General features: G+C 37.5%; 1 protein-coding gene across 4 annotated transcripts in view; it reads right to left on the bottom strand.

Moving 5' to 3' along the window:
* The window catches only part of HIPK1 (homeodomain interacting protein kinase 1), a 56,580-nt gene that overhangs the window by 23,761 nt on the left and 17,271 nt on the right, over positions 1 to 15,548 (bottom strand). For all 4 annotated transcript variants that reach the window (XM_018045939.1, XM_018045938.1, XM_018045936.1 and 1 more), the window contains exons 3-6: positions 11,855 to 11,978; positions 2,125 to 2,244; positions 1,255 to 1,341; positions 149 to 333 (exon numbers count right to left, since the gene is read on the bottom strand). In XM_018045939.1, the coding sequence (XP_017901428.1) occupies positions 149 to 333; positions 1,255 to 1,341; positions 2,125 to 2,244; positions 11,855 to 11,978 (516 nt within the window). The remainder of the gene's footprint in view (positions 1 to 148; positions 334 to 1,254; positions 1,342 to 2,124; positions 2,245 to 11,854; positions 11,979 to 15,548) is intronic.

Here is a 15,548-nt window from a genome sequence, read left to right as displayed (position 1 = left end):
CCATCATTGAGCCAAATATGCAAGTACCAAAGCCCACTGCTCATGTGATACTTCCATACAGCTGTAAGATAAAAACAGAGAACCTGTTGAGTGTAAGTCAACAGACAACTACATCATGGCAAAATGCCCCAGACCATACTATACTCACTGATTGCTATGTGGAAAATCCAGAAGGTGAGTCATTGTCACAAACTGGTGGTTAAGAGTTTTCAGAGGAGTAATTCTCTTATCTGCATCAATTGTTAGCATTTTCTTTAACAGATCAATATATTCTCTTCGATCTGCCTTCTCTGCCAACATATCTGTTCCCTCTAAGTCTGTAGACATGTTCACCTTCCAAGGAAAATTTAGAAATATTACAGTTCATCACTTAACCTTTAATGCTGACATTTAATATCTGTATTGTATATATATATATTTATACATATATAATATTAATATGTATGCTTTGTGTGTGTGTGTGTGTGTGTGTGTGTTAGTCGCTCAGTTGTGTCCAACTCTTTGTGACCCCACAGACTGTAGCCCACCAGGCTTCTCTGTCCATGGAATTCTCCAGGCAAGAATACTGGAGTGGATTGCCATTCCCTTCTCCAGAAGAACTTCCCAACCCAGGAATCAAACCCTGGTTTCCTGCATGGCAGGCAGATTCTTTACCAATGTATGCTTTATAGATAAATACAAATATATGTGTAGAGATAGATAGATAGATAGATCTCAAGAGAAACACCTGATGAAATTTTTTCACAAATGGAAGCTCTTATACTAAAATATTCAATTTGGTACAGTTCATTGGTAGAATAAAGATGCATAAGCTCTTTTCATTAAAAATCTGTATAAAAGAGGTTAAACAAAAATGACTGTTATTACTTAAATACAAGTTTCTATTGCTGAAAAGATAAAATGAGACAGTATGTGATTAAAGAGAGTTTGGAATAAAAGCCCTAAATAAATGCAGCTTTTATGCAGGAGCTATTTATTCAGTAGAGAAAATGGACAAGAAAGAAACCTTCATAAATAGTATTTCAAAATTCTGACATGCATCAAGACTAGTTAAGCAAAAGCAAAGGAGAAATAATTCTAAAAATATCCTTTGCTAGGATTCAATCATTCTTTTAATACATGGCAGAATATTAACGTGTTTAGGTAAAAAATGAAAAAAAAACACTGAATCTATCTTTAATATAACTAATGGAAGTGTATCTCTGATTAAGGAGATACACAAATGTCTGACTTTCTGAAACATTCCATACTCACCTGAGCCATATCATCTAAACAATTAAAAATGTACTTTCGAGCTTCTTTTGACTTGATCCCGGTTTCCAATTCATGTTCTTCAGGTGTCTACAAAATACAGGTTTTAAAAAATTCCATCCGTATGATATTTCCACATTTTATTCTAAATTAAAGCCAGATTACAAAGAAACAAGTATCATCATCTTCCCAACTGGAGGTCACAAACATGAAAGTAATTTACAACCAGGAAGTCTTCCAGTAGAGATGGGACCTTGATACCTGGCCTCCCTTTCAACAGTGATAAAATAAATGTGCAACCAATGATGTAGCACAGTTCCTGAAGGATGCCAGTTAAGGACAGACATAGCCATTTTTCTCTAAACGCTACTTTCAAATGAAACAACACTTCAAATGCTACCTATTCAAAAGGTTCAGAAACAGAGAGTACTACTGGACTAATTAACTTACTCACATTTCAATGTTTTCAAGAAAATAGGTAAGGTCTTAATACGGGCGGTTATAAAATTATGCTGTGTATCATATTTACTGAGAATTCACTAAAAAAAGATAACCACTACTGAATTACTCTAGTTCTTCCTATCACTCAATGATAAGTGAGCACTACTCTCCATACCCTCTTCTTAGCTGCTGGTTCAAATATATAAAACAATCTCAGCTAACTGTACTGGAATTTAATGTTTTGTTTTTTTTTTTTTAACCTTGAGGATAAGGCATATGAGTACAATGAAATAATTTCTCCAAGTATTTCCTCCTGCAAATATACATTCTCACTGCCCACCATCCTTCACCTCAATTTAATAACTAAACTTTGAATTCAAATTGAGATTAAGGAGTACAGGAATGAGTAGTATAGAACAATAAAAGTCAGACCTTAAGTCTCCATAGCGGGTACCCCAGATTAGGATCTCTGTTGAAAAACCTAGTAGTTTTTGTTCCGGCACTGAGAAGATATTCAGCTGGCAGGCCTTGTGTTTGTGAAATGTAACGAATCTGAAATGTCAAAATCATCAAAACATTGATTTGGAGTGAAAAGGGAAATTATTAAAAACTTTCACACTAAAATATTATTAGCTCTAGTCCAAAAAGAAAAAGATAGGTACCACAAAGAAATTAACTATTTGATCAATACAAATGAAATTTATCTGTAAATGCATATATTATTCCCAAATATTTATTCAGTAACTTTCTTGTCACTATACCTGTTATTTACAAGGAAAACTCAGTTTTGAAAATTTTCTGTGTGGCCTTTATCGGTTTCCTGTAGACTTCTGATACAGAGCTCAAAAAAAAGAGATTTCTAGGACAGAACAAAGTTTTCAACAAACTATTTTATGGATTACCAAGGTTATGTTTGTTGATACATCAGATTCAAAAGATCAGGAGAAAATTTCCATAAGCCTCTTTCTTCCTTAGCTACCTCTAGCTCTAACTCTAGCTCCAGTCAATAGTCCCTAGTCAACTGTCCCTACTCTACACTGCCCCAGAGCTTCTCTCTCATACCATAAAATTAAGCACTTAATTCAGTTTCTCTATTCCCATATCAATAAGGGCAGGTACTATGCTCATTCATTCACTATTTATTGAACAACTACTTTGAACTAGGCTAGCAGTTCTCAAAGTGTGGTCTGGGGAACACTGCCACTAAGCTGCTGCTAAGTCACTTCAGTCGTGTCCGATTCTGTGCGACCCCATAGACGGCCTCCTACCAGGCTCCCCTGTCCCTGGGATTCTCCAGGCAAGAACACTGGAGTGGGTTGCCATTTCCTTCTCCAATGCATGAAAGTGAAAAGTCAAAGTGAAGTCGCTCAGTCAGGTCCGACTCTCAGCGACCCCATGGACTGCAGCCTACTAGGCTCCTCCGCGCATGGGATTTTCCAGGCAAGAGTACTGGAGTGGGGTGCCATTGCCTTCTCCGGGGGAACACTGAGGGGTCCCCAATATCTATTTAGGAATCTATGAAATATAAACTATTTTCATAATAGTACTAAGAAGTTATTTGTCTTTTTCATTTCTTTCTCACGGGTATACAGTAGAGAGTTCCAGAAGTGATGTGTGATGATGTAATTGCTCCAATGGCTAACGAGACATGTGCTTGTATATTCTTGTGTTTTAACAGTTTCCCAGTTTTATTGTCCACACCTGTCTTTACTTTCACAATTCTCTCTATCCCACAAGGCAATCTGCTCCTTTCCCATGCGGCTCAGCTGGTAAAGAATCTAGCTGCAATGTGGGAGACCTGGGTTTGATCCCTGGGTTGGGAAGATCCCCTGGAGAAGGGAAAGGCTACCCATTCCAATATTCTGGCCTGGAGAATTCCATGAACTATATATAGTCCATGGGGTTGCAGAGTCGGACACACCTGAGCAACTTTCACATAACCAATTGAAAGGAAAATAATAGGTTTTTTTTTTTTTACATTCCCCCCACCCCTCAGATATGCAGATGACCCCACCCTTACGGCAGAAAGTGAAGAAGAACTAAAGAGCCTCTTGATGAAAGTGAAAGAGGAGTGAAAATGTTGGCTTAAAGCTCAACATTCAGAAAATGAAGATGGCATCTGGTCCCATCACTTCATGGCAAATAGATGGAGAAACAATGGAAACAGTGGCTGACTTTATTTTTCTGGGCTCCAAAATCACTGCAGATGGTGACTGCAGCCATGAAATTAAAAGACGCTTACTCCTTGGAAGGAAAGTTATGACCAACCTAGACAGCATATTAAAAAGCAGAGGCATTACTTTGCCAACAAAGGTCTGTCTAGTCAAGGCTATGGTTTTTCCAGTGGTCATGTATGGATGTGAGAGTTGGACTATAAAGAAAGCTGAGCACAGAAAAATTGATGCTTTTGAACTGTACTGTTTGCGAAGACTCTTGAGAGTTCCTTGGACTGTGAGGAGATCCAATCAGTCTACCCTAAAGGAGATCAGTCCTGGGTGTTCACTGCAAGGACTGATGTTGAAGCTGACACTCCAATACTTTAGCCATCTGATGTGAAGAGCTGACTCATTGGAAAAGACCCTGATGCTGGGAAAGATTGAGGGCAGGAGAAGAAGGGAATGACAGAGGATGAGATGGTTGGATGGCATCACCGACTCAATGGAAATAGGTTTGGGTGGACTCCGGTAGTTGGTGATGGACAGGGAGGCCTGGCATGCTGCGGTTCGTGGGGTAGCAAAGAGTCGGACATGACTGAGTGACTGAATTGAACTGAACTGAACACCTCTAGGAGCTTCCCAGTTGGTGCTACAGATAGAGAATATATTGGCCAACAGAGGAGACACAAGAAACAAGGGTTCGATCCTGGGTCAAGAAGATTCCCTGAAACAGGAAAATGCCAACCCACTCCATTATTCTTCCCTGGAGAATCTCATGGACAGAGGAGCCTGGTGGGCTACAGTCCACAGGGCAGAAAAGAGTCAGACAACTGAGTGACCGAGCACACGTACTCCGTATGAGGATGGCTGTATTTAATGATGAAATCAGAAACTTGTAAGCAAGTTTCTCATCTCTCCGCCCCAAAAACTTCAGTTTTAATCATTAACGCAATGTATATTTATAGACATAAGCTATATAAAAGAGCTGTTTGGGGTCCTCAACAATTTTTTAAGAGAATAAAGCAGAGGTCAGTCTACAGGCCAAACCTGGCCTGCTAGCTATCACAAGACAATTTTAGACAATAGCAGGATATTACCCTGAGTCTGTAGGACATACTTAACTGGAAGCCGCAATAAAGCATTAGCAAAATAGAAAGAAAATTTTTTAAATTGTGAATAGGAACACTTTAAATGTGAACTTCTTTTGCATACACAAAGGGTGAAATACCAGGACAAAATCTGTTCAATTAAATACTATGCAGACATTTTAAATGATAGAAGTATATTTACTGACATTGTAAGAAAGATATTTCATAATATCCTAAATGAAAAAGCAGATTACAAATTAAATATAACCTCACTTAAATTACACTTCCCTGATTCCAAGAGGTATGTTTTTTCACATTAACATCTTTGCAATTAGGATATGTGTTAACAACTTACAGCCACGATAAATCATGGTTTAATTGCAAGCATTCTTTCTTAGAGGTACAGAAAAGTAGTGCGTCTCTCAACCAATGGTGTGTTAGATTTGACAGACAGTGTGTAGTTCCTCTATATCCGTTTATATTTGAAACATAACTATATGCAGCGCATATTCATTCATTCTTTCTTTCTTTCAGTAAGTACTTATTGAGCCAGACAACGATTTTTAAAACAAACATGACTCCTGCTCTCATAGACCTTGCAGTCAAGTGAAGGAAACAGACACTGAATGTATAATTCAAACTGAACAAGTATCCTGAAGAAAATAAATACGCTTCTACAAAAGGAACCTGACCAAGATGGAGGACTGGTGAGGAAAAGGTCCTTGAAGACGTGACACTTTAGCTAATAAATGAGTAGGGACTGACTAAATGAAATAAATGAGTGGTGGAGAAGCTTTCCCAACTAAGAGAACAGTACGCATGAGGGCCTGTGCTAGAAGGAAACACTCTTAACCAGTGCTGAAATAATGCCAGTGGGTCTAGAGCAAGAAAAGCAAGAAGTGGTGTGAGAGCAAATCTAGAAAGGGAGAGAAGAAGGGGGGGAACAACCCACGTAGGGGCTCACAGGCCATATTAAGAATTTAGCCCTTTAATCTAAGTGACAGGAAACCACTAAAAGAGGAAAGGAGTGGGATCATCAAATTGGTGTTCTGAAAAACATCGCTCTGGAAAAAAGACTGGAGGGAGGCCAGAGTAGATAAAGGGAGGTTGTCTAGTAGCCCATGTAAGTGATGGAGACAGACTGGACTAGGGTAATAGCAGCAGGAAAAAATGAGTATACTCAAGAGGCATTAGGACACAGATGGTCAGGTGATGCATGCGTGTGCACATGCACACACACACTGCAAAACGACACTTTCCTTCAGAGAATTTATCTCAATTGTCCTACTTAATTATTTGTATAATTATTAATGTCTATTTCCCATCACCAATATACAGGCTCCATGACGGTAAGGATAATGTTCTATTCAGTGCTGTATCCCACATAATCAGAGCACCTGTGATACAAAGTAGGTACTCAATAAATATATAAAGAAAATTAACAATTAAATGTGTAAATAAATATAAAATATACCAAAATGTAACAGGTTACCCTGGAGGGGTAGAACTACCAAAGCATGAAATTTTGTCTCCTGGCTCACTGCATCTTTTCTAGTTTTTCTACAATGATGCACTTACAAAATTAAAACATTAAAAAATTGTAATAACTGTTAAAGTAGAATGGGAACTATCATACAGATACTGCTTTTCACATAGCTTAAAATAAAGCAACAAAAGCCCCACCTTTATGTAAACAGAAAGTGTTACTGTCATTTGTTATTTTAAACAGTTGAAATGTTTCCAACAAAGTTGATGCTATTAACTAATATCTGGAGAGGATACACACATTTGACTTTAAGATTCACAAACATTTGCTGTAAAATCTCAACTTTAGCATTTCCAAAAACGCCACAGCTGATATCATACTTAACAATGAAAGACTGCTTTCCCCTTAAAATCAGGAACAAGACAAGAAAACCAGCTCTTGCTATTTCTATTCAACACTGTACTAGTGTGGTTCGGTGCAAAGCAGTTAAGCAAGGAGAAGAAAGGAATCCAGACTGGAAAATAAAATGGAAAATTTATTTGCAGATGACACGAATGAACAACTGAAAATAAAATTAATAATTCTATTCACTATAGCACCAAAAAAAGAACACTTAGAAGTAAATTTAACAAAAGAAGTAAAAAAAACTTGAACTCTGAAAATTACAGAACACTGCTAAAGAAAACCTAAATAAACCTGATCATGTTTATGGATCAGAAGCCAGTATTGTTAAGATGGGATACTTCCAAAAGTTATCTTCAGATTCAAGCAATCCCTTTAAAAAATAAATTAATAACTTTCTTGGGACAAAAACAGAAAAATCCACCCTAAAATTCCTATTGAATTTCAAGGGACCCTGAATAGCCAGATCAATCTTAAAACAAACAGTTAGAGGACTCACTCATAGCTCAGTCAGTAAAGAATCTGCCTGCAATGTAGGATACCCAGGTTCAATTCCTGGGTCGTGAAGATACCCTGGAAAAGGAAATGGCAACCCACTCCAGGATTCTTGCCTGGAAAATCCCATGGACAGAGGAGCCTGGCAGGCTACGGTCTATGGGACTGCAAGAGTTGGACACAACTTGGCGACTCAATCACCACCACCTGAGGACTCACAATTACTGTTTTAAAAACTGACTGCCACCAGACAGAGAAAGACAAATACAAATGGTGTCACTTATATGTGGAATCTAAAATATGACACATAGGAGCTTATTTACAAAGCAGAAATAGACTCAATGACACAGAAAACAAATGTATGGTTACCAAAGGGGAAAAGGGATGAGAGGGATGAATTAGGAGTTTGGGATTAACAGATATCCCGTATAGGGAACTATATCTATTATCTTGCAATCACTTAGAATAGAAAAGAATGTGAAAAAAAAGTACACACACACACACAGGAATCACTCTGCTGTACACTTGGAACTAACACAACATTGTAAACCAGCTATACTTCAATTTAAACAAAAAGAAGGAAAGAAAGCTGACTACCAAACTATAGTAATCAAAATGGCATGCTACTGGCATACAGACAGATATAGGATATAGGTCAATGGAAAAGAACCAACAATTCAGAAATAAATCATTACATTTATTTATGGTCAACTGATTTTTGACAAGAATGCCCAGACAATTCTTGGAGAAAGATGTCTTTTAGAAAACAGTATCGAGATAACAGAAAACCCACACACAAAAAATTGAAACTGGATACTTTCCTCACCCAATATTTAAAACTTAATAAAATGACTCAAAAACCTAAATGTATGAGCTAAAACTATAAAACTATTTGAAGAAAACATAGGAAAAAAGCTTAATTTGTTTTGCCAGTGATTTCTTAGATATGATACCACAAGTATAAGCAACAAAAGGAAAATTGACTTCATCAAAATTTAAAACTTTTGGGTAAACACTATCAACTGAGTGAAAAGACAGCCACATGGAATAGTAGAGTATTTGGAAATCATTTATTTGATAAGGGATTAATAATAAGAATACAGAAAGAACTCCCGTAGCTCAATAACAACAAAAATTCAAAAATGGGCAGTGGACTTGAATAGGCTTCTCCAAAGAAGATATACAGATGCCCAATAAGCACATAAAACAATGCTCATCACCACTAATCATTAGAGAAATACAAATCAAAACCCCAAAGAGATATCACAACATACCCATAAGAATAGCTATTATTTTTTAAAAAAAGAAAGAAAATAACCAGCCTTGGCAATGATGAAAGATGTAGGGAAACTGGAACTCTTGTACATTGCTGGTAGGAATGTAAAATGGTGTAACCACTGTGGAAAGAAGCTTGTTGGTTCCTCAAAAACTTAAACATAGAATTACCATATGACATTACCATATGACCCAGCAGTTCTATTGGGTTGGCCAAAAAGTTCTGTAAGATGTTACAGAAAAACTTAAATGAACTTGTTAGCCAACCAATACTTTTAGCTCTACACCCAAAAAAAGTCAAAGTGTTAGTCACTCAGTTGTGCCCAACTCTTTGCAACCCCGTGGACTGTAGCCCACCAGGCTCCTCTATCCATGGAATTCTCCAGGCAAGAGTACTGGAGCGTGTTGCCATTCCCTTCTCCAGGGATCGAACCTGGGTCTTCTGCATTATAGGCAGATTCTTTATTGCTGAGCCACCAGGGAAGCACCTTTAACACCCAAAGGAATTGAAAACAGGGACTTAAACATTTTGTTTAAGGCAGGAGAAGGGGATGACAGTCTTCCCTGGTGGCTCAGATGGTAAAGCGTCTGCCTGCAATGTGGGAGACCCGGGTTCGATCCCTGGGTTGGGAAGATCTCCTGGAGAAGGAAACAGCAACCTACTCCAGTACTCTTGCCTGGAAAATCCCACGGACGGAGGAGCCTGGCAGGCTACAGTCCATGGGGTTGCAAAGAGTCGGACACGACTGAGCGACTTCACTTATTGCTGAGCCACCAGGGAAGCACCTTTAATACCCAAAGGAATTGAAAACAGGGACTTAAAACATTTTGTTTAAGGCAGGAGAAGGGGACGACAGAGGATGAGATGACTGGTTGGATGGCATCACCGACTTGATGGACATGAGTTTGAGCAAGCTCTGGGAGTTGGTGATAGACAGGGAAGCAAGGCACAGGGTCCAAGGTGTCACAAAGAGTGGGACACAACTGAGCAACTGAACTGAACTGATCCATAGCACCATCATTCATGACAGCCAAAAGGTGGTAACAACCCAAGTGTCCATCAACAGATGAACACATTAAAAATGTGGTATACATATATTAATATATTTGTACACAGACACATATACACACAATGAAACACTAACCAGGCATAAAAAGTAATGAAGTTCTGATACATGCAACAGCATGAATGAAAAACATCATGCTAAGTACAAGAAGCCCATCACAAAACACCACACATTGTATATACTGAATAAAATATACTAGAACGGGCAACTCTAAAGAGACTGAAAGGAGTCCCTAGGGTGGCAGTGGTGGGGCAGTTAGCAGACTGGGTAGTGACTGCTAATAAGTACTGGGTTTCATTTTACAGTCCTGAAAATGTTCCAAACTGAGTGCAGTGATGGTTCACAACCCTGTGAACATACTAAAGACCACTTGAAATGGCTGAATTATATGGTATGTGAATTATACCTCAATAAAGTTGTTTAAAAAAACCTCAGCTGTAGGAATAATGATCCTGCCTCATGAATCTTTTTGTATAAGCAAAGATACCTCAAGATAAACTATCCCCAATCCTGCTCTACAACAACAACATCTGATTTATCCATTATTCAGCATGGGAAAAACAACTTCCTCCTACTACCCATAGTTTCAATCTATACACCAGGCAAAAATTCCCAAAACCACCAGATCATTTCTTTACATGATGAGCCCCCCACTGTACCTTAGCTTCTAGATCTAATTTTACTGGGTTCTACTTCCTGGGAACATTACAATATAATCTGTTCACTAAGTTTGAAGAGATGCCACGAAACAGCTGCCTAGGAATGGCACTCTGGAGGCTATAATTGCTCAGAGCAAGGTTTCTTAATCAGGGGGTCCATGAGTTCCCTAACTTTGTATATAAGACACTGTATATATATTTTTCTGAGAAGATTCACACCAGATTCTCAAAAGAGTTTAAAACCCAAAGGGGAGAATTAGTGAACTGGTCCAACTAATGGTGGCTTTCCATCATTTAATCTCCCTCATACTTATTTGTGGTTGTTAAAATAACGAAGGTGGCTCCTGGCTATAAGGTGGATGAAAGACTGAAAAATTAAAAATTACAAAACTCAACCTAACTGGTTACTTATCAAATGAGCAACTCATTGTTTATGTCAGACTCTGATGACAGGAAAGACTGAAGGCAAAGAGAAGGAGGTGGCAGAGGATGAGATGGTTAGACAGCATCACCGACTCAATGGACATAAACTTGAGCAAACAGTGGAGGGGACAGTGGAGGACAGAGGAAACTCAGGCGACAGTCCACGGGGCTGCAAAGTGTAGGACAGGACTTAGTGACGGAACAAAAACAATCACAGAGACAAGTCCAAAGAGCCAAACTGTTAGAAACTGAAAAATGCTACATCTACTCTAAAATGGATCTAGGTTGAATGAGAGAACACACTATTTTACTCTTTTTCCTTTTAGAAATTCAAAATAACCATTCACTTCTCAAAACAAAAACAAAAACAAAAACCTCCTGTATCTACTGTGTCCCAAATACAATGTTAGCAGTTGAGGATACACTGGTAGAATCAAGCAATCTCTGCCCTCAAAGAGCTCACAGCATAGTAGTTAGAACTGGCTTTTTGAAAGAAGAAGAAATGAGAATTCACAATTTTCTTCCAAGGCAAAACTTTTCCCTTTAGGACCAGTTTCTTAGGAAGCCATAGCATATCTTCTAAAGCTTGTCTATTCTGAAACATAGATCATTTATTAAAGTACCTTTCAACTCTTACGATTTCCCTCCTAAATCCTATGTTACAGCGACCTAATACACATTGCAGCTTCTGGGGTCCAATGTGTTTCAGTATGCAGAGAGTAATTACTTTAGTGGGTGTCATGTGTAAAAGGAAATAATAGCACTGAATGAGCCAAAGTTCGCTTTTAAAATTCCAACTTCACATCCTTACACTACTTTCATACCTTAACTGACAAGACACATTAGCTAACTAAAGTTAAGTCTCACTACAGGTCTGGAAAAGTAGCAATCTAAAGTAATACGAATAAAATCCTTTTTAAAAGTACAGAATTGCAAATATAACTTCCAGACTAAAAAGCAGGTAGACAAACTTTAATTCTTTATAAAATTATTTCTAATTGGATTATTCTTTCCCTGCAATCTAAATACTTCACTAGTAACTTCTATTCCTCTAGCATCTTTCACCAGTTAACTACTTGCTTCCTATCGCTATCCAAATAAACACTCTTACCTGATCATATTCTGAAGCACCAGGATAAAGAGGCCATCCCAGGAACAGCTCTGCTATCACACAGCCCAATGACCACATATCAATAGCTTCACAAAATGGTAAGCCAAGAATAATTTCAGGGGCTCTAGCAAAAACAAAAATAGCAGATTAAAAAAGATACACACTATTTTGGGAAACTGTGCTGTTACTATTCGTTTTAGTATTAGTAAAGGTATACTGATTTAATGACACTAAATATAATCTTGGGTATAAAATCTGTAATTTGAAACTTGGCCCTAGATATGGTTCTTGAATTTCAGAAAAGTACTACCCATGTATAAACTACAAACTGCATAATAATCCCTATAGAGTTCAGGAAGCATCACATAATCAAACACATTAATATTTCTGCAACAAAACATATGAGCAATCACACTAAGCCAGACAAATACCTTTAACAGCCTTACATTGATTCAAGTCAGGTCTTGCTAATAATAGCTTACACCAAACTTAGAAAAAGATTTAGTTTTGAAAGCTTTCTGAATTTTGAAAATTTAGCACTTTTTATCCTTAGCACCTTTTCAATTACAGAAAAATCAATTAAGTGGCCTGACCAATAAATACTCTTTGTGACAGATATGCCTTCTGTAGAAATAATGGTGGTTCATACCCTAGTTCCATCACTTGAAAGCTGCAGGCAATTAGTTTCTCCGTATGTCATGTTCCTCATTCATAAAATGGAGATGAGTACCTACTACACAGGGCTGTGGTAAGGTTTAAATAAATAAGTAAACAAGAAGATGATAATGCTGAAGATGTTGTTGCTCAAATACTAAAGCTCTTGATCAGTGTCTAGCACACAGTAAGCACTATGAAACTGTTAGATAAAATAATGACTATTATTATTACATCATCATTTTTAAAAGACTGAACCCTCTGTGTGCTTTCAGAAATATTCATTTTGATTAATACTCTAGTGAGAAACCCAACCCTAGGGAACCTTAAAGAGAAGACTACAGTAATATCATAAACTAAGAGCTTTACATATATATATATATATATGTATGTATATATATGAATACATCCAAGGCAAAGTCCCACTTACAGAGAAGGAAACAGACACAAATAGATTAAGAAATCTACCCCAAATCATATAATTAATTAATGGCAGAGCTAGAATTTGAATTCTAGTAGTCTAGCTCTGAAGTTGAGTAAATTGTACTATTACTCTAAGTAAGCAAAAGTTAAATACATACCCTGACATGAAAAGCCAACTCACTGAAAAAGACCCTGATGCCAGGAAATACTGAAGGCAAAAGGGAAAGACGGAGGCAAAGGATGAGAGGTTAGATATCATCACCAACTCAATGGACATGAATTTGAGAACACTCCGAGAGATAGTGAAGGACAGGGAAGCCTGGCATGCTACAGTCCTCGGGGTCACAAAGAGTCAGACATGACTTAGCGACTGAGCAATAACAACAAATACATACCCATCTATATACATCTATTTGGCATTGTGGTATACATGGTGTTTTCCAAACTGTGACAAATAGATAAATGGATTCAAGAGGGGGATAATATTAATAAACGACACATACGTAGGGCCAAGCGTGTACCATGCACTGTTGTAGGTTCTTTATAAATATGGGGTTTACTTAATCCTATTTACAACAATCTTATCAAAGTACTGTCACTGTTGAGCCCTCAATTACATGATGCACATTTTTCACATTTTAACATCTCTAAAATTGAGACACTTGCAAATGACAATATATTTTAGTTAATAGTAATGTTTTTACTTTCTTATTAGTAACATAAATAGTATTTCATCTTATAATCAATGGCACTTTGCCTCTACATTAAAAGTATCATTTCTATTTTAAAGATAAAGAAACTGGACACGGACAGGTTAAGGAGCTCAAGGCTGGCCACCAGGCAGTCTGGGTCCAAGAACTGAGCTCTTAAAACACTTTATTATCTCCAAATAATTTCCTTTCCTTCTATTAAGTACCAGAATTTGAATCCGTAAGGACACTCCAGATCCAGATCCTTCATTTAACAGGAGCTAAATGGAAAAGCAGATCTCTCCATTAGGACCCATCTCATAGCTGTCTCCTTGCAAGTGTCTCAAATTTTTACTTTCAAGCAGTATGTGTTTATTGTTGCTCTGTGTGTATGTGGAAGAAGGGGGAGGGGGACAAATATTGAGTGAGGAGGGTATAAAGATATTTCTTTTAATAAGAATATTACTTTCCTAGAGTAATTTTCTAAACAGCCCCTAGAAAACAGGGTAAATTAGAGGACTCCAATAGTGTAAGCTCCCGGCCCGCTGGGACTTACACTATGTGACCAGAAAGGGCAGAACCACTAATACCATCAGGTTTTGTTCCATTTGATGTGCCCTGTGTCTTTTTTAGCCAAAGAAAACAACTTTCAAAAGTGACATTCCTGTTGCAGGAGGCTAGAGCCCCACATTACTGATGGAATTTCAGAGTTCAATTAAATACAACCATGTGTCATATTTGAGAGCATTAATAAACTAGAGGGTAAGCCTGAAACATAAAAGCCTTTCTAAAATTAAAAAAGAACAAAATTTTTACTTTCACTGAGCAGACTCATTAATTTCTAAGTTCATGACAGTGCCAAAAATAGCTGGCAGGGAGAATGCAAATGGCTTTGTGCCAAAATAAAAACTGGGCTTAGAACATTCCTAAACATCAACTGAAGAGCAGCAGATTGATTTTGCCATTCCCACTATACCAGGAAGACATTTCAAAATCTGAAAGGTAGGTCACAGGGAGGGGCCAGACCACCCAATAACTTACTTTTTTTGAAAGATAGCCATAACACATGATAACTGTTAGGCTTCAAAGGCTTAAAATTTCAGGGAAATTAAGAAAAATGCTAATCCCATCCCCCAAACTCCATAAAACAAAAACCCCTGAAGATTGGCTGGAATCAGTTTTTCCATTTGGTCTTGCTCTGCTTCTAAGTAACAAAAGCAGCTAAGGATTTTGAGCTAAAGCTCACTCAAAACAGTTAACTCTGCCACTTCTACTATACAAAAATACGAAAGCAGTAAAAATAAAATAAGGCTGCTCAATCTACTGAGGACTTTTCACTACCATTACAGCCTCAACATGTTAGACTTATGTAAACTCTAGGAAGCAAAAAGACTGAAGCTATATACTTTTTTTTTTTAAATCATTTACAGCAGGTTTACCTCTAAAGACAGAATGGTTTAAACTTTGAATTCAGATCAAAATTCTCTGTAATATTCTCATTACGATAACATCTCTCCCCTGGCCTCTATTATTTCTCAATCCCTCAATATAAACTAGACACTGAAATTCTGGATCTACCTCATCTATATAATAAGTTACTCACTCTTCTAGGTTCTTATCAGCTCTGACATTCTAACAACTAGGCAGTAAAAAAGATTACACACAGGAAAAAGAAAAACAAACTAGCAGCCTTGAGTAGAAAAATGGCATTAACTGTACTTTGGACATAGTGACTCTCTTCTTTGAAGATACATTCCGTCCTTAAAGAACAAATACTAAACAAGATTTCCCAACTCCTGTAAATTGAAAAATTCCACCTAAATCATAAAGCTCTGTTTCACTGGAACCCAGAGCAAGCTGAAGTTGGGATAACTTAAGAACACAAATCATTCTCTGCTCATTTTCAGGAACACTCTTGTTTCATCCCA

Source organism: Capra hircus, chromosome 3 (genome assembly GCF_001704415.2).
Source record: "Capra hircus breed San Clemente chromosome 3, ASM170441v1, whole genome shotgun sequence".
Classification (NCBI taxonomy): Eukaryota; Metazoa; Chordata; class Mammalia; order Artiodactyla; family Bovidae; genus Capra; species Capra hircus.
Note: the sequence above shows the minus strand (reverse complement) of the source record. Positions and strands in the feature narration are given on the sequence as shown.